This window comes from Lissotriton helveticus, chromosome 4_1 (assembly GCF_964261635.1).
Source record: "Lissotriton helveticus chromosome 4_1, aLisHel1.1, whole genome shotgun sequence".
Classification (NCBI taxonomy): domain Eukaryota; kingdom Metazoa; phylum Chordata; class Amphibia; order Caudata; family Salamandridae; genus Lissotriton; species Lissotriton helveticus.
This window is the reverse complement of record NC_136063.1, coordinates 2012489401-2012510221: the sequence shown is the minus strand read 5'-3', so window position 1 is coordinate 2012510221 and position 20821 is coordinate 2012489401. Positions and strand designations below refer to the sequence as shown.

At 44.8% G+C, this 20821-nt stretch overlaps 1 protein-coding gene across 2 annotated transcripts in view; it reads left to right on the top strand.

Moving 5' to 3' along the window:
* LOC144829464 (protein EOLA1-like) overlaps positions 1-18808 on the top strand; it is a 36473-nt gene extending 17665 nt beyond the window's left edge. The window contains exons 2-3 of one of the 2 annotated variants that reach the window (XM_078688637.1): positions 5422-5705; positions 18211-18808. In XM_078688637.1, coding sequence (XP_078544763.1) covers positions 5453-5705; positions 18211-18428 — 471 coding nt within the window. In that variant the 5' untranslated portion in view covers positions 5422-5452 and the 3' untranslated portion in view covers positions 18429-18808. Of the gene's footprint in view, positions 1-5418; positions 5706-18210 lie in introns of both variants that reach the window. The other variant, XM_078688636.1, reaches the window with a different exon arrangement.
* Positions 18809-20821: the final 2013 nt, after the last annotated feature.

Genomic DNA, 20821 nt, shown 5'->3' with positions numbered 1-20821 from the left:
TGCAGGAAACTCATCTCCTTAAATCAGATCAGAAGCGCATGCGATGTGCTACATACCCTCACTAATATTGGGCCTCTTCCTCCACAAAGACTGCTTGTGTCGCTATTTTATGTAAACCATATATAGGGAAAACTCCCTCCGCAGTTATTCGAGATCCTGAAGGTCGCTTTCTCAAAATCACGCTTCCTGAGGGAAGGACCACTATTACGCTCCTTAACATTTATGCGCCGAACTCGGCACAGGACACTTATATCCGCAGCCTGCTGCCCCTACAGATGAAGGCGGTTACAGAGCATATAATAGTGAAATGAAATGAATGTGCCTTCAATTAATTATGGGATCCTTAGCGGGTAGACAAACTCACATTTACCAGGAAACAGGAGAAATGTCCGCACTCCTCAAGAAAGAGATCACAGAACTTGGACTGACTGATATCTGGTGCTATATGCACCCTGATGAGCGGGATTGCGCCTTTTATTTAAACGCGCACACATCTTACTCCAGTATAGATCATATTCCGGGCACGCAGGTGCTCTTAGCTGCTATAGAGTCAGCCTCTATGTCTGACAAATCGATATCTGACCATGTCCATGTAGCTATGGTCTGGAAAGACACCGTGACTGCCAAAAAAAGGTCCTCCGCACTGGCATTCAGACTCACAACTACTACAGGACCCTATCCATAGATAAATGCTTCGCACTGTGATCACTGACTACTTTGAACATAGGACGTGTTGTTGCATACACTCTGGGATGCCTTCAAGGCCACTGTAAGGGTGGGTCTTGATCTTCTTAGCCAAGGACTGGGCACAGGAATCTCGCCTTGCTGGTGTTTTCGAATGTGTGGAAGGCTCAACAGAGTGCACATTCTTTAAGCCTTGTTGAGTACAAACTCACCGCTGAGATTAGGGACGCGAAAGGGATTAAGATAAAAGGATCTGTATGCGAACCCTCAAACGCAAACTTGCAATCCTCTTTGGACAGCTGAAAACGCACAGGACTACTAGGGCAGAAAGGGCCTTATTAACACTGGGACAGAGGTTTTATGGTAAGGGGGACAAAGTGGGCTCTTTACTAGTATGCACGATTAGGTTGCATAGAGCCAAGTGACTTATACCGCAGATCAAAAGGGCAGATGGTTCCCACACTACAGGAGAGGCTGAAAAGCGAGAGGCATTCTTCACATACTACAAAGATCTATATGCATATCCCGCAGACTGCCCTGAACAGGCGAAGGAGTGCCTAGAGGACCGCCACTGGCCACTTCAAGACTGCCACCACTGGGACCCTGTGGAGACCCTGATCTCAGATGATGAGTTTTAACAGGCACATAAGTTACTTCCTGTGGGTAAATCCCCAGGCCCTGATGGCCCAACACCAGTCTTTTACAACAACAAAAAATTTGTTGGTGCTACTAACACCACTAAAGAACCTGTTTAACTCCTTTACCCGACAAACTAGTCTCACACTGACCATGTGTGAAGCAGAAATCACTCTAATTCCCAAACCCAGGAAAAACCCGGCTCTCTGTGGGTCCTACCGCCCCACAGTGTTGTTGAATACAGCCCGCACCTCAATACTAAAATTCGAGAACGCCACCTTGCCCAACTCTTGCCGAGGCTGATCGAGCCAGACCAGGTGGACTTCATACATGGTCAACAAGGTGCGGAGAACCCCAGGAGGCTCCCCCACATCATATAGAAAGCCAACAACAGGGATATCCCTTCATTCCTGATCTCACTTGAAGCTGAAAAAGCATTTGATTATGTCAGTTGGATCTTCCTAGAGACTGTTCCTACTAAAATACAGATGGGGCCCTAAATGGAAGACAAAATCCTAGCAGCCTTCAACTCTCCAATTGCAGTCATTAGGGTCAACGGTAATTGCACAACCCCAATCTATCTCACTAGAGGGACGAAACAGGGGTGACCCCTCTCCCCCTCCTCTTAACCCTAGTGGTAGAACCCCTAGCCCTGACATTAAGACAGCCCTGCAATATCACAGGTATTTCCTTCGGGGTTCGACTGCCACATCCTTGTGAAACTCAGGCCTTCAGATTAGCCCCGCCTCGAAGACTGGTCATCCAACAATTGGAAGCTTGTCCGTAAAGACATTCTTGAGGAAAGGTGGAGATGGCAGCTGTTCTATCTCTCTTAACTTGGTAGAATAAACGTGGACATCCCAGAAGCAGATATCACCAACTTCAGAAGAGATTCCGCAACTTTATTTGGAATGGGATATAGCCACACGTATCAAACAATATCCAGATGCTGCCCAGGGAAATGGGAGATCTCGTCTGCACCAATCTCCTCAAATACTACAGTGCCGCTCACCTCGGGTTTATTTCCAAGTAAAAAGCTTGGGAGAGCAAGAAACCCCTCTGGAAGCTTGCATGGCTGCCCCAGCTACTCGCCCCAAGAGCTCTTATGCAGCCGCACCAGCGAGAACAGTCCTGAATGTCTGGGATCGGTTAGCCATCAAGAAGGGCATCACTCCCAGCCCTTCAACCCTGACCCTTCTCTTACTGGACAAATGGTGACTGCCGCACCCTAAAAGACTTGTTCCACAATGGCAACATCAAGTCGTTCGATCAATGCTTCCAAGAATTCCATATCCCTCAAACAGCATGACTCCAATATGATCAACTATGCCACTGAGCACTTCACTCAGCTAATGCAAGGGAGGCGACGCCATTTGAGACCCTCACAAGGTCTTTCTCTTGTACCAAAGGGCTTATATCTCAGACATACCAGACTATCCAGACCTCAAAACTGATCTCCCCCCACCCCTAACAGTCCTGTTCGGACATAGTCCTGGGTGAACAGATTGGTACTAAGGCTTGCGATTCACTGTAATGAGACATTCCCAAGAAACTGTGCAGCATCCTCAAGACGAATCCACCTACAGACCCATGGTGCAGTGGTATCTTTTCCCAGTTGCCTCCATAAAATGTACCCAAACTCCTCAGCACTCTGCTGGGGATGTGGTTGGGCCAAGGGAACTTTCTTACACATTTTGTGGGACTACAGTCTCATTCAGACATACTGGAAGAAGATTCTTGGACACAGAAGCACTTTGGGGTATCCCATACCAGCCCTCTCCTTACCACCCTCCTTGGCATCTTGCCCTCTCGCATGGAAGGCTTCACACAAGACACTCTTCCACTTGCTAGGGGTCGCTAGGCAACTCATAGCACTTAGCTGGAAAAAGAGGAAACCGCCATCTGAGATTCATTGGTTTCTTAAAATGTGGCAAATGATTGCCATGGAAAAGATTACCCATGCACTGACCCACACAGACGAGCACTTTTCAAAAGTGTGGCAACACATAGATTATATGGAGCGTTTGGCGTTCAGCTTATCCAATTCCAGAGGTTCCGTGCTCTCTTACGTTGAGCATCACAAGGGCTCTAAGTAGCTGTCCCGAGCTTCTCATTATACCCTCCTTCTCACCGCAGAGCCATTGAAGAGGGCCCTGGACACTCCCCTGTTTGTCACCTCCGCAAACCTATGGTTACAAACTTGGTACAGATATAGAGCTCAACCAGCTGTGGCCTTCCCCTCTATTTCCGATAGCCACCCCCCAAACCCTCCTCTCACTGAATCACCAAGACAGATATATGTCACTAGTATCCTGGAAGTCGGGCCTCACTGGCCACATAGAGGTACTCTTCCCTTCCTCCCTCTTTCCCGCCTCTCTTCCCTTACAGCTGCTCTTCTTTCTTTTCATTTTTCTATAATTATCTACAAATGTTGTTGTGATTGTTTATACTGGTTTAAAGTGCCAGACGTCCCAGTTTGGCACAGCCACACATCCCCAGCGGCGGTTCCTCCGCCCCCTGCCGCACTGTGCTGGAAGTTTGGAAGCTTTCTACGCTTGTTTACTGTATGCATGTTCTCTGAAAACCTAATAAAAAGATTTCAGAGAAAAAAAGGGTTTTGTCCCTTTTGTTTTTGACACAGAGAAAGGGAGAGAGAGAGAGAGAGACTAACCGAGACAGGGAAAAGGGAGTGGAAAAGAGAAAGAATGACAGATAAAAGACACGAGAAAGAAAGGATGGGAAAAATTAAAGAAATATGGATAAAAGAGTAAAAGGAAACTGAAAGGAACAAAATACAGAAATGAAATAAGAAAAAAGTATGAAGAAAATATAAATAATAGTGAAAGCAATGAGCGAACAGAGAGGAGGAAGGCAAAATGGAAAAGCAAGAAGTAGAAAAACAAAGAAGAAGGAAAGAAGGAAGAACAAGACAGAACAAAAAAGAAAGAAAGCAAGAGAAGGAAAGGGTGAAAAAGAAGAGAGAAAATAGAGTGAAAGTGGAAGAAAATAAACCGGAGGGGAAACATGGAGAAAATGGAAGAAGTGGAGAGCAAAGGAAGAAACAAAGGAAAAAGTACAATAAGTAAATACAAGGAAGAGAGAAAGACAGGAAGAAAAGAGACTAAGACTGAAAAAGGATAAGACAAAGGAAAGAAGTAGAGAGCAAGAGAAAGGAAAAGAAATGGAGAAATACAAAAGGGGTTGATAGAATGAAACAATAATAGATAGCAATACAGAGAGAAGGAAGGTGAGAAAGAAAGTAGAAACATTGAAGAGAAAAATGGAACGTAGAGAAACAAGTAGAATGAATGCATTGAAGAAAATGAAAAAAACTGAAAGGAGAAACCATTGGAGAAAAAAGAAGATTAAAGAAAGAAAGGTGAAAAAGTAGAGAAAAGCAGAGATAGCAAGAAAAAGAATACAAGACAAAGGAGGGAAAGAATTAAAGTGGAGAAAGAAAGAATGATAGAAAAATAGGAAGGATAGAAAGCAGAAGGGAGAGGAAAGAAACCGAGAACGAGAGAATGACAAGAAACTAAGGAAAAAGACTGAAGAAAGGAGAGATAAAAAGGAGTAAAGAAAGAAACAATTCTTTGGAAGAGGGTAGGTAGTTGGAGACACCTGGTATATATGATCTGCATACGTAAAGCACAAGGTGCTATACTCAGAACGGCTGTGTGGGGGAATGCCACCTAATACAAGATTGTAACGGAGACATTATGACATTGAGGCTTGGAAGCTTGTAATTGGGACAGTACTAGATTGCGGAGGTTTTTTTTTTTTTTTTTAACAAATACGCATTTACTTTCACAATCTACAACTTCAGAATTTGGCTGATAAATTAAGTTGCCAAGACTCGAACAGTTTTTGGTAATGTTTCGAACAAGAGGTTAAAAACAAGCTCCCCAGGTTCCACGGACAGGAACTTGATTGACCACATCTCTAAAAGTCGTCGTAGAAGACACAGCTATGTCATTGCATTTTTCAAACATCTGCTTTGTGTTTTTAACTGCTAAAGAAACAATTTTTCACCTAATTACAATTAAACGTGAATTGTATTCGACCGTGTAATGTTTAACATGCTTATATCGTTCAAAGCAGGAGACGGAGAGAACTGAGTGACATCAGAGGCATGAAATTTGGCTGCCTCTCCTTCCGGCAACCGTATGCTGGATTGGTTTTGAATGGAGTCAAAACATTGGAGACTCGCTGGCGACCGGTCCTGGCCGAGTACTCGACCTGCACTATTGCTATTCACATCGCCTACAAAGACTGGGAGGCTTGTGCTTGGAAAGATATTCTTCTAACTAACCTTGGCATGTCACCGGCTGAAATTGACAATTTGTTATACTCGGGAGAGCGATTTGGCAGAGGAGTTATCGCTGGTAAGTGGTGGTAATTTTATGACTATCATTTTTGTCATTCAGACCATAATGGTCTGTCACCTACTCCTAGTAATGGGGGTCTCAAATTGCAATTGCATGCATTGTGAAAGGTTGAATATGTATTCATAGAATTTCCTGAAACAGATTCGAAATTTATGACTGTTCTCTGTTCAGGTTCCAGATTTTTTTCCATTTTCATTCACCTCTTCTTTTTTCCAGAACACCCCATCTGTTTTAGGGTGAAAATAAGTCTTCACCTTATCGATGGGAAACATACTGCTGTCCATTCATGTTGAAAAGATTCCCGAGAGTAGCAAGTGACCGAATGTGTGGAAGGCTCAACAGAGTGTACATTCTGTAAATGTACTGTCATGCGCCAATAAGGCAATAAAAACATAATTGCAAACACAAGGAAATAATGAACCGAGCGCTGAAACTTTTCAGACAATCGCCCCAGTCACAGATCTAGGTTGAATCCATCTTTGCTCTTTAGCTCACTTGTTTCCGGTCCAAGGAAGACCTGGCTTGGCAGTTCGGACTGGAATGTTCCCATGAGGAGCAGGGTCTAGACTGATTTGCATATGGCTTGGTCTGAACTGGGGCGGTGAAGTGAGTTAAAGAACGATGATGGATTCAACCCAGATCTGTGGCTGGGGATGAGTGTCTGAAAAGTTTCAGCGCTCCGTCCATCATGTCCTTGTGTTTGCTATGTCCGCTCTAAGTTGACAGGGTATGCCCAGACATGGGTCCCTTGCTCATTTTGCCACTAGATTCAAACTAGCCTGGCTGATGAGGGTTGTTACCCAGAAATCGGTACCAGGATGCTTGGTTCTGGTCCACGGAAGACCTGGGGTGACAGTTCAAGCTCTACTGTTCCCCTGAGGAACATGGTCAAGACTGATTTGCATGTAGCTGGGTCTGAACTGGGGTGGCAAAGTGAGCTAAAGAATGATGATGTAATCTACCCAGATCTGTGACTGGAGATGAGTGTCTGTAAAGTTTCAGCACTCCGTCAATCATTTTCTTGTGTTTGTAATAAACATTATTGATCAGAATATGAGAAATTAATAAGAGGCCATGAGAACCAGTACATTATATTGTACATTGTTAGGTGGTAGAGTTACACACTGGTCATACATCTTTCCCAGTCCTTTCCAATGCATTTTGGTAAATGCAGTCCTAGGTAGTCAATAGCTCAGTTTGTTGTGTGGTTGTTTTAGTGTTGAACCTAGCCAGTGCCTGTATATGCCTTTATTCTGGTGTTTTAGTCTTTTGAACCTTTCAGAAGAGTAAAAGTCTGCTTGGGGGGTTGGAGGGGGGAGATTTGGGGGGGCGGGGAAGCGGGGAGGAGGAGTTGAATGGCCTGCTGCTTTGTGTTTGTGGAGGAGTGCAAAACAGTTCCCATGCACGTTTTATTTTGCTGTGAAAACCAACCACCAAGTTCTCAGGGGTGCAGGAACTTGGACGTGCATTGTTGGTGTTGGCTGGGGGGGGGGATAGGGGGGTGGATTACACACTGCCCAAGTCCTTACAGGTATATGAAGTTCAAGATAGCACACAATTCACAGTTTCTGTTGTGGTCACTTGAGTGTTGAAGCACAGCAATGTATGTGTATCTTTTGACACCAGTGCTTCATTATTTTGTTGGGGGTGGGGAGTGGGGACATGTATTGCTGCTTTGTGTCTGTGGATGAGTGGCAAACAGCTCTCGCATGCAAAGGTTTGCCTCCAAATAACAATCATCAGCTCCCTAAGAGGAAGGAGCTTATCTGTGCATTTTTAAGGGGTGAAGGCACACTGGTCACACGCCTGTCCAGCCTCCCCCTCTAGATAACTAAGATACTTCACTTCTAATGTAAACATGACCCTTTTATCATATTTTCAGACCTCGGGCCCAGTGATGTTTTAAAAATGTTACAGACACTGCAACTCTTGTTCTAATCCAATTAATGAATTACTTACATTTATACAATGTTGTGATGGAATTAAAATAAATGTAGCACAATAATTCTTATAATGTAGAGCAACTGTGCTAATAATCATACTTAAACATATTAATTTATATGATCAGAAGGTCAAATTCCAATACCACAGTAAAGTGGAACTAACGCCAGAAAAACACTGTTTACTGCTTCACAGATTACATGGTACAATTACCTTACACAGAGGTACAGCTCTTAATAGTTATAGTGAGATCTCTTTAATGAGTTGTTGCCTTACTGAACAAATTTAACTGTTTGTGTCCTGGTTTTAGTCAAGTACCTGTTACCTATATAGTACGTATGAAGATGCTATTTATTTCCATTGTTTAGTGTGAGGTGAGGCTGTGACTCACATGAGGCAGAGCTTTGATTGGGTTGTGACCCCACCCATTCTGTCAGTCAACAACGGTAATAAGCACCATATTACAGTCTCTGCACCTACATATATGTTATGACATGGCGTTTTACATGTGTGTTTGTTAAAAAAATACGATTTTAAGTACATACAGGATACTAGGGATTCAATTTGTGAGATGAGGTAAAATCACATTGAAGAAACCTCCTGTCTTTGAACAAAGGCATTTCCCCGTGCAAAGTCATTGTAATATGCAATCAGTGAGGCAGTAAACAGTGTTTGGCATGGTATCAAAATGTGTGTGTGTATATGAATATATATATATATATATATATATATATATTTTTTTTTTTCAGTTTCACCAAGCATAAACACGTTACGCAAATGCACTCCGCTCCAAATATATTTAGCACTTCCAAGTTCAGTTGCAAATAAAGAATTTATTTATTCCAGCATGTTTGAATTGAGTGATGGAAAAACCCAACGCGTTTCAGCGATCAACTCGCCTTGCTCACGGGTGATTCAAACACGGAGCTCGATACAATAAATAAAGTTTGTTCTAAAAGAAGTTTTGTGACATCACATTAAGTGTCGACATAAACAATGGACTTAAAACAAACAAACCACCATGGCGGCCATTTTTAAACGTACTTTGTATGCAATCAATGGCTTTGAATTCTGTTCATCCTCTTAGCAAATGACTTATTAATACAATATTAAAGCACAAAAGAAATCATTCGAGGTGCATTTCATACTTAAACCAATTAATCCATTATAGGAAACTTAATTGAAGTACATTAAATGTGGTTCATGATTGAAGTGCAATAGATGTGGTTCTTAAATTCGACACATGAGCTGACCCAGCCAATCATAGCTCTGAATTGCATCTATTCAAGTGAGAAAACAATCAGAAAATTAGAAAATTATGAGGCACAAATTAAATCGTCCCAAAGGGTACATCCAATCTCATATTCCCAAGTGGGAAAGCACAAATATCTACATCACAAAGTCAGCAGGTCTAGAACCATCTTGTGTCTTCATCCCAAGTGGGTACACACAATTTGAAATCTCCACATATGTTTTGACTTCATTGCTTGCATCACTTGAACAAGAGAAGAGAACATATTGCCCGTCAAAGCAAGCCAGGATGTTCGAAAATTTCAGACAAGGTTTGTGAAAAGTGACACAAAACAAAGTGAAATTACCAACATTAAGTGAATTAAAAACACATCAGAGCTCCAAGAGCATGAGGCTCAGAGACATATACCTCCATACTTCGGTAACTGATACAGGCTAAAAAATGCTCCACATTAGCTATAGGCAAAACAGTCAAAAGAAAGAAACAGAAACAGAAAAACGAAGTCAATCGCCCAGATGCCAGGCCAATTCCTCTTCTGAATTTAACCCTCCTGGGATTCTCGTATCAAGATCTAAAATATATCTACTCTCCATTTGTCGTAACTTCCGTATTCTATCACCACCTCTATTAATGGGGGGGATCCTATCAATAACAAATAACTTCAATAAGTTAAGATTGCTATTGTGCAGTTCTTCGAAATGTCTGGCAACTGGCGAATGTTGGTCTTTGTTCTGGATTGCCCGCATGTGTTCAAGAACACGTTTCTTCGCTGGAAACATTGTGCTCCCCACGTACTTCTTCGCACACGGGCGAACCAGAATGTATATACAGTAGTCAGACAAGCAGGAAAGATGTTTACTGATGACTTTTTCCGTTTCTTCTACAGGGTAATAGACTTTTTTGACATTAGAACTGAACTTACAGGCTTTGCATGCCATGCACGTGAAGAAACCTTGTATATCAGGTTTCTTGTTCACCACCGTGCAAATTTCATTTTTACTCAGTATGTTCTTCAGTGAGTCTGCCTTGCGATATGTGACATTAGGGCTACAACCTAATACATCTTCGAGAGTAGGCTCAGTTTTTAGTACTTTCCAATGTTTCCTCAAACATCTCTGTACTTGCCATGAATTAGAGTGGTAAGTAGAGACAAATCTGACTACACTCGCGTCCGCTGTTGATATTTTTGCTTTAGGTGTTAAGAGGTCAGCGTGAGTGCTCTTACTAGCTTTTAGAAATGCTTCCTTCACTATATTAGGTTGATAACCTCTTTCCAAGAAGCGTTCTGTCAAACACTCGCCTTCTTTGACAAAATCCTGCTCTGAGCTGCAATTCCTTCGGGCCCGAAGGAATTCGCCAAAAGGTATACTGCGGATGAGAGACTTGGGATGCCCACTGTCTGCATGAAGCAGTGTGTTACCAGCGGTGGACTTTCTGAAAAGTTTAGTCACAAGTTTATTATCGGACACCTTGATAGTCAGATCCAGGAATTCTATAGTACAGTCACTGATTTTACCTTCTAGCTTCAGATTTAAATCATTTTGATTAAGAACCTGGATAAATTGTTTTGCTAATTCCTGCGGTCCATCCCAAATGATGAAAAGATCATCAATATATCATATTTGCACATGGCTGCGGTATAGAAATTGTGTCCGTTCCACCTGTTGCTCCCAGCTCGCCATGAACAGATTAGCAAAGCTGGGAGCAAAACAAGTTCCCATCGCCGTACCTGGTCGTTGTCTATAATAGACATCATTGAAGATTTGGACATTGACATTGAAAATAATGTCTGTACCCTTGTGTTCCACTGCTGTTTTGGTGGGGTTAGCAGTATGGGGAATTGCTTATAAGCAGATCGAGTTTAAGACCCCTGACTGGCAGCACTAAAGACCTGATGTACCGTTGCAAAGCAGCCAGTGCTTTTTGCGCACCAACTTCTTTGCGAACCCATCTTCATGTTGTGCTGTGACTGATCAACTAATTAGTACTGGCACAAAATGACAATTCTTGAATAGCCACAAAAACTCCTTACTCATTCGTTACTGCTGTGTGGGAGTCGTTTTGCAATCCCTTGTGAATTGCTACAATGCAAGGAAAGACACCTGCAAAGTACTATGGACCTCCATCCCTGTATCCGCTTTGACTGAATACCAACCTTTTGTTTTAAGCGGCCCCTGCCGTTTTAAAGGAACAAGGGTGGTTTGCACAAATAAATGTTTCCATTCAGAGAATGGCATTGGAGGGGATGCTACGGTCCCCTAGACTGCTCTATGCTCCCTCCATGCGCGCAGCCACCATTCAGAAAGCCAAAGCTGTCCCTCCTCGACATATATCACTTCGCAAATGCCTTACAATCTCTTTTTGGGAATCTGTAACAGATCAGTGGTTTGTGACTGCAGTTGATGCTTAACAAGTTGCAAAGGAGCGGGACACAAATTACATTCTCCCTTTTCTATGCTATTCGTTGTATCCGCAGTCTGCAGATCAGAAGTTTCCCGAATCGCAATGACCATATAGTACATTACAAATGCATTTTTAGGTCTCAGCCTGAGCCAGCGCATGCGCTGGTCTCGGCCGAGACCTTCAGTGGGGCTCTGAGAAATGCTTTTGCTGGCGATCAGCTTGCTAGAACGCGCACAAGAGCGAGCGCGCGCGCATGCGCGTTATAGCATGCTGATTGCCGGCAAGGTAGCACTTGCGGTGACGCGCGTGCACACCACGCGCGTCACCACTCGCATTTCTTTTTTTTAAATTTCTTTTCGCGGCCACCAATGCTTGTTCTTGGTCTTTGGTTTAACCTGCTGTTAAAATGCAGCACTTTTTATGGCTTAGAGATGACTTGTGATAGTTTTGCTCATCATGCATTGCATTGATGCAGCGTGCAACTATTTGATTGAATAATTAAACAACACAGTAACCTTCCTGTTATCAACCTCTGCAGGATGACCGACTAAACAGGCTTTGAGCAGATCCATACCTCTGACCTTCTGAATGCCCACAAACTTCTGCAGCATGCCCTCCAACACCTGTGCATCTTTTCTTCGTAATTTTCCTATTCTCTCTTTTTTTTTTAGGGCTCGGGCCTACGTCCTTTAGTTAGCGTCTCCGAAAAGCTACCTAACAAATTCCTGGCTGCTCGTGATTTTTCGTCCTTTTTTTTTGCCAGCTGCATTCCGATTGGCCTTCTCGTGCGTGTGTTTTCGGAAGAGAGCACGCAATAGGCCATAGGCGGTAGAGTAGCTCCGCCTGTTGTATATTCCGTGCGGACACGCGCAGCAGAAGGGCATATTTCTTCAATTATCGTGGCTGTCAGGGCCCGCGGTAATTGAAGACAGATGCTGGGCGCGCGTGCACCAGTCTCAAGTTTTTTTAGGGCTACGAGCGCGCACCACTGCTCGTTTCAGAAGGACTGGTTTCTGCTTCCTTTCATGTGTCAGTGTGACGGCCGCGGTTTCGTCTATGTTCTGCCTGTGTAAACAACAATCCGACCCTGAAAGTTTTCCAAATATGTGTCTCGGGTCATTATTTCATTCCTCCTAGACCCATCCATGCTGTATATATGTTACTAATCGTTGTGAGGCACATCGACAGTGCACTCAGCACTACGGCGTCCAAAGAGCATCTTTTTATCGGGCACGTTTCTATCAGACTGCAGCTCAAAGCACATTTCCTGACGAGGAATCCATTCTACTGCAATTCTATGACCATTTCCTTTGCGTCCTTTAAAAACGCCTTCCCAGTCCTCCCCTTTGAAAACAAATACAGCCGAGAGAGAGGAAATGGCCGCATAGATATGGAAAGCGCACGCACAGTGCATTTTCTCATCTAAATGCTTAAAAACATCTTGTGCTGTTCTTCGCAACAATTGAGCTGAAGATTGATGCCCTGGCGGATAATGCAGCGAGGAACTGCGTTTGAAAAATACCAGTTCCTCCTCAGTCGCCTCTCTGCATGTGCCAGGACACGGGCGAGAAATGTGCCAACCCAGTGAGTTAATGTTCAACCCGCTACAGTCATAGGTGTATGGGACGGGGAAAGAGATGGATCGCGCCGACACTCGATGCACTCCAGACTATTTAGCCATGCATGTAGTTCCTTGTAAGTTTCCTTGTCTAATTAGCTGCAGAGCTGCTCCGTCTTCATCCCGTGATGCCTCGCCGTCATAGGGAAGAGGAGGGCCGGCCTGTCGCCGACCATGATGGAACAGCGCTTGATTGTGCTACAAGATGTCCTGTGGACTAATTCCAGACTGTTTTGAGTAATCGTCAACTTTGGGCCGCATACACATCTCATGCTGCCTGTCGCTCTACACTCTAGGAGGGACCGCAGGCAATTTGAGTGCTGACCTGAAGGGCCTACGCGTCTGTTACAGTAGGAAGCTGCCAGATGACTTTGTGAGTGCAGTGTGTGTGAGTGCAGAGTGTGTGTGAGTGCAGAGTGTGTGTGAGTGCAGAGTGTGTGTGAGTGCAGAGTGTGTGTGAGTGCAGAGTGTGTGTGAGTGCAGAGTGTGTGTGAGTGCAGAGTGTGTGTGAGTGCAGCGTGTGAGTGCAGCGTGTGAGTGCAGCGTGTGAGTGCAGCATGTGATTGCAGCGTGTGAGTGCGTGCAGAGTGTGAGTGCGTGCAGAGTGTGAGTGCATGCAGAGTGTGAGTGCGTGCAGAGTGTGAGTGCGTGCAGAGTGTGAGTGCGTGCAGAGTGTGAGTGCGTGTGCAGAGTGTGAGTGCGTGTGCAGTGTGAGTGCGTGTGCAGAGTGTGAGTGCGTGTGCAGAGTGTGAGTGCGTGTGCAGAGTGTGTGTGAGTGCAGAGTGTGTGTGAGTGCAGCGTGTGTGTGAGTGCAGCGTGTGTGTGAGTGCAGCGTGTGAGTGCAGCGTGTGAGTGCAGCATGTGATTGCAGCGTGTGAGTGCGTGCAGAGTGTGAGTGCGTGCAGAGTGTGAGTGCGTGCAGAGTGTGAGTGCGTGTGCAGAGTGTGAGTGCGTGTGCAGAGTGTGAGTGCGTGTGCAGAGTGTGAGTGCGTGTGCAGAGTGTGAGTGCGTGTGCAGAGTGTGAGTGCGTGTGCAGAGTGTGAGTGCGTGTGCAGAGTGTGAGTGAGTGTGCAGAGTGTGAGTGAGTGTGCAGAGTGTGAGTGAGTGTGCAGATTCAGAGTGCAGATTCAGAGTGCAGATTCAGAGTGCAGATTCAGAGTGCAGAGTGCAGATTCAGAGTGAGTGCAGAATGAGTGCAGAGTGAGAGTGAGTGCAGAGTGAGAGTGAGTGCAGAGTGAGAGTGAGTGCAGAGTGAGAGTGAGTGCAGAGGGAATGCAGAGTGAGAGTGAGTGCAGAGGGAATGCAGAGTGAGAGTGAGTGCAGAGGGAATGCAGAGTGTGAGGGAGTGCGGAATGAGTGCAGAGTGTGAGTGAGTGCAGAATGAGTGCAGAATAAGTGCAGAGTGTGAGTGAGTGCAGAATGAGTGCAGAATAAGTGCAGAGTGTGAGTGCAGAGTGTGAGTGAGTGCAGAGTGTGAGTGAGTGCAGAGTGTGAGAGAGTGCAGAATAAGTGCAGAGTGTGAGTGAGTGCAGAATGAGTGCAGAATAAGTGCAGAGTGAGAGTGAGTGCGCAGGTTAAGACCACACACATAAGACCACACACATAAGACCACACACATAAGACCACACACATAAGACCACACACATAAGACCACACACATAAGACCACACACATAAGACCACACACACACCACTCTCACCACTACACACACCACCACACACTCACCACCACACACGCAACCACACACACACAACCACACACGCAACCACACACACACAACCACACACACACAACCACACACACACAACCACACACACACAAACACACACACACAAACACACACACACACACGCACACACACAACCAGCCGTCACTGCACGCTTTCACCGGGCACAAACACCACCAGCCGTCACTGCACGCTTTCACCGGGCACAAACACCACCAGCCATCAGTGCACGCTTTCACCGGGCACAAACACCATCAGCTGTCAGTGCAGGCTTCCACCAGGAACACAACACCAGACATCAGTGCACGCTTTCACTAGGCACACACACCTCCAGCCGTCTGTGCACGCTTTTACCAGGCACACAGACCACCAGCCATCAGTGCACGCATCCACCAAGCACAAACACCTCCAGCCGGCAGTGCAAGCTTCCACCAAGCACACACACCACCAGCCATCAGTGCACAATTTCTACAGGCACGAACACCACCAGCCATCAGTGCACACATCAATTGTTAACGCATCCGCAATTAACTATTGTAGCAATCGCAGTATGGTGCACTTTACTTTTAAACATATTCATCTAAAGCGCAGCATGCCACCATTGCTATAATTCCAATCCAACCTACATAGTTCCACTACACACCACATGCATACACTCCATAACACATGGCTAAAAGACATTGCCATTTACATTGCTATTAGCTCTAACTCAAATAAATCCGAGACCTATTGCATTTCTAATGCTTGTTGTTCTTTTGCTCCTCTCAGGTCTCCCGCTGCACCTGCCCTCCCTTTCCTATTTTTCTTCCTTTTGATTCTCTTCTTTGCTGCCTCCCCTTACCCAACCTGTTCCCTACTCTGTCTTTCTTGTTTTCTCATATCTGTGCATTTTCCCCCATGACACGAAAAAAGCAAGGTGTCACTATTTAGTAGTTTCACTCACGTAATCAGTTTCAAAATTTGCATGGAAGGAAATATGTGTGCAGTCTGCGAGCCCTACCAGAAAAGATGTGCACCATTTTAAAGTAACTAATGCTTGAATTGTCAAGTTTGATATGTAGGTGTAATCACCACAACTTAAGAAACTCTTGGGGCCTGTGGCAAACAAACGTCTCGGGTCTGGTAGCTTTTCGCGCTCATTTCTTCGATTCTGCCATGGACCTGAGTTTGTTTACGTTCATGAGCTGTAAAACCACCAGCATATGTGTGGTTCTTATATTGTTTACAATAAGGGTGCGTTATTAATTGATAGGTTGACGGTTCCTAGAGTTTAGCGGGCGTGGCCAGGGATCTTGTCAACATGTTTAGTTGGATGTTGCCAGGGCAATTTACTTGTTTATTTAGCCAGAGGTATGTGTGCTCAGTGCCTCCACACACTGAGCATACAAAGGGAACACGGCCTTCAAGTATCCTTTTAAACTGTGAGCATACCTGTGTACCCCCTCTGTATCTATGAATCCTGTGTACCCATATATGTACCTCAGTGTGTGTACCCCATGTCTTCGTGTGCCTCCCCTGCATTGTCTCGCTACATGCTGAATACAAATGGATTACGACCTTCAGATTTCCTCCCGACTTGTGTATATGCTTGTGTACTCATCCCGTATGCTCTTCCCGGGAATCACTATTCGTGTTCTGTCACCTGTATGTCTCTCTACTAACAATGCATGACTCCCATCTATGCATACTGCCACAGTATTACCGCATATGTAACCCTATGAGTTGTTGCCCACGGTAGTGTGTACACACTACTCACATTTACCTTATATGTATGGATTATTTGTCTGTCCTTCTTGTTTGCACATCTTTGCTGGCTCCGTGTGAGTGTGCCCTTTTTTGTGTATTCTCACCCTGGCTGTCAGTCCTAGGGACTGTGGGCAACATTTAGTAGTAGCCACATGTTGTATGGGTGGGGAAGGGGCTTGGTTCTTGTTTATAGTAGCTGTGTGTGATGGAAATGCAGGGACGTGGTTCACTCAGACATGCACACGCTTTTGGGCATTAACAGCAAGGTACAAAGCTCAGGGTACTCCTCTCCAGTAAACATACCTGAGCAACTATGGCCATAATCAGAAGTCTGCATACAACACTGCTAGGTACACACTGTCACTCAACGCTTTTCTGGGTACACTTTAATTATGAACCACACACATAGGCAACTACACACACAACCACACACAACACCACACACAACACCACACACACACACAACCACAGACACACACACTACCACACACACACACAACCACACACACACACACACAACCACACACAACCACACACACACACACAACCACACACACACTACCACACACACAACCACACACACCACACACAACTTCAACCACAACCACACACACAACCACACCCATGCAACTACACACACAACCACACCCATACAACCACACCCATACAACCCCACACACACCCAACCACACCGTCAGTGCACACTTTCACCAGGCACAAACACCATCAGTCATCAGTGCACGCTTTCACCGGGCACAGACACCACCAGCCATCAGTACACGCTTTCACCGGGCACAAACACCACCAGCCGTCAGTGCGCGCTTTCACCGGGCACAAACACCACCAGCCATCAGTGCACACTTTCACCAGGCACACACCACCAGCCATCAGTGCACGCTTTCACCAGGCACACACCACCAGCCGTCAGTGAACGCTTTCACCAGGCACACACCACCAGCCGTCAGTGCACGCTTTCACCAGGCACACACACACACCACCAGCCGCCAGTGCACGCTTTAACCCGGCACACACACCACCAGCCGTCAGTGCACGCTTCCACCAGGCGCACACACCACCAGCCGTCAGTGCACGGTTTCACCAGGCACACACCACCAGCCGTCAGTGCACGCTTTAATCCGGCACACACACACCACCAGCCGTCGGTGCACGCTTTAACCAAGCACACACACACCACCAGCCGTCAGTACAAGCTTCCACAAGGCACACACACCACAAGCCGACAGTGCACGCTTCCACCAGGCACACACGCCACCAGCCGGCAGTGCACACTTCCACCAGGCACACACACCACCTGCCATCAATGCACAATTTCTACAGGCACACACACCACCAGCCATTAGTGCACACATCAATTGTTAACGCATCCACAATCAACTATTATATCAATTGCAGTATGGCGCACTTTACTTTTAAACATATTCATCTAAAGCGCAGCATGCCACCATTGCTACAAAAACAAATACACATTTTTTGGCCTACAATTTATAGACTTTTGTTTCAATTGGTGTTGCAATATTTATCAATGCCAATAGCTCAAACTTAATTAATGCAAGACCTATTGTATTGCAAGTGCTATGCCGCTGGAAGGCCATTGATTTCAAATCGCAGGCTTTGCGACTATATAATTGTTTTTCCATACGGCTAGGAAGTTTGAGAAAAAGGGCATAATTACAAAATGATATGTTAGTTTTGGTTGAATGAGCTGGGGAAGTTATAATCTGCGTTGCATCAAATGCATAAGCACATCCTAGAACATTGTGCCTGACGTTTCGGTTATTTACATCCTTTTCAACAGGGCTGATTGACGTGGGAGACACATGGCAGTGTCCTGATATTTTAAGTCCAGAAGAGTCTTTTGAACTTGGATGCAAAGCCCTTCTGACCGGCCTAGAGCAAAAGTACTTGACTGAAGTATTAAATCCAAGATGGCTGCTGGAACCAATTCCAGCCAAGGGGTCAAAAGATGTATGGCAGGTGAACATTCCAGATGAATTCATCCCATCGTCGCGGTAGAATTGTTCATGCTGTTGATTTCAGACTAATGTAACCTTTTTAAACACGTACATGTATTTGTAATTTAATTCAACATCAATTGGCAGCCTAATGCTTTAAAATTCAAGTATCACGTTTCTGTGCTTACAGTTTTGCAATCAAATAGGTTTACATTTAAGTTAGAAAAGTGTACATTGTCAAATATATAAAAATAGCTGCAGGTAGAATAGGAATTTAATAGGCTCATTCATAATTGTTATCATCACTTAGTTTCTCAGTGTTTTAATTGGTAATATGTAGTGGCAGCTTCTATTAGGATTGCCTTTTTGCGCATTTGATAACTATTAATTAGTTGTATGTGAATAAATGAATCTTTTCTGAATATAAGTAATAAACTTGTCACAACCAAATAATTTATTTCATTTTGTGGGTTTTCTTAATCACGTTCCCAGCTTGCTTTAGGATTTTCCACATTATAAAATAAGAATATTAGTATACAAAGATGCCTGTGATGCTGCTATACCTTCCTGAGATCTTCCTTCCCCCGCATGCACACCGTATACATGCCTCCACGTCAGAGAGTGATCATGCAGAACCCATTGGTAGGAATTGGTTCCAGGGCCATGGTAAAAACAAGACCTTGTGTGATCATGAAAGCAAGTCTTAGGCTTATCACACCGATCCTTCCCTACATTCTCCCTATTTCTTATGTTCAGCATATTGAAAGGATTACTAGACAGAGTTGAAGTTGAGAATTTGTGATAGTGCATGAGCTTTCGAGGCATTGGTCTCAAAGGTGCAAGTACAGAGGGAAAAAAAGACTCGTAAGTCTAGCATCCATTCCCTCGTACTGTGCGTGATACTGAAAATGTGCTCCCATTGCATCTTCATACTCTTTCATTCCCTTGTCTTCTGCTAAACGGCATAAAATGGTATTGTTACTCTTGTCCTTTTTAGCACTTTCGCCTATTCAATGCATTTGTTAAGGGTTATAGGTAGGCCGAGTTTGTTTTTTCAGTGACTTAGCTCCTTAGCCAGTTCATACAACTGAAGATGATGGTTCAGCAAATGTGGGGCCTGTAGGAGTGACATCTAAGTATCCCGCCCTCCACGAGACCTGTGTCCATTCCCTCAAACATTTGCATCGTTTTTCATTGTGTCATCTAGGTTCACAAATTTTAGGACCATCTCTCTGGGATCCAGTGCATGAGGGAGATGTCTAAACTGTATTTTACGTGCAATTTATTTTCCTTCTCTTTACAGATGTTAGACACCTGTTTCTGGTTGTGGTACCTACTTCAGCCATGACATTTGGTAGCCACCCAAACAACACTTTAATAATTTCTCCTGCCAGCACATTGCAAATACCCCTGTGAGAGTACACAGTATTCCCCATTCTGGGGTATTCAAAACGTGGTACTGAGGAAAGTCAGCCTATGGGTGCAGGCTCAAGATTGTTACAGCGGGAAGATGTGATCTCACTGCTCGCATCTCTCCGAAGACTGACTCTATAGGAAAGTGATGTAATAATTTAATGTGCTTCTCGAGCCTGGTAGTTCTATCTCCATGGCAGTGTCCAACGTGAGACATTTAAAACCAAGAGAGCTGACAGGCCGACACCAGGAGTTGGTAGCACTACGTTTGCAGGCAATAAACTTCACTGAAACTTACCAGTGTGTGACCTCTTAATACTGCCTACAAGCGACGCTAGCTGGGGACAAGCTTTTCACCAACTCTCCCCATCTTGAACCCACAGACTTGGTTTTCCTCACCACGGCAACTGGAGTTGAGTGACCAGTGAGGGAGCACCTTCCCGCGTCTTTCCAGAGGATTTCTGCACATCTGTTGTTCCTTTTCCCACTTTCGGGAAAGCTCTGAGTCCGATTTGACCAATTCTTCTCCCTTTTGCTCTGTTTTGGCTAGCTAGCTCGAAGGGAAGCACCTCTAGACTCCATTGACAAAGTTTCCAAGGCAGTACGTGGGACTAGAATCAAGCCTCACATGGACTTTTCAAGGATGAAGTGTTATAGATGTGGGAGTCCTAACCACTCCTCTAACTACCCCTCTAACTACCCTAACTGCTATGTTAGGAACACAACCTGCCCAAAGTGTGGAATCAAGGGTCACTACGCAGTATGCACGTCTGGTGGCAGGGTACGCACAGTGGAAAGCATTGAGACCACTAATGACACTTCAAGAACCATTGTGTTGAGCGTGAGAGATGATGGCATGGTGGGTGCGGATCTTAACAGCATATGTGAATTGAGGATTGGAAACAAGTTATTTGTGGTTCTGGTAGATTCTGGCTCTCCTTTTACCATGGTAGGCAACAAACTTTGGGACAAACTTTTCCTGAATTACGTTTTTTTGCCCCTGACGTTATTCTGGTCAGCTATGGTGGCTCACAAATTGAT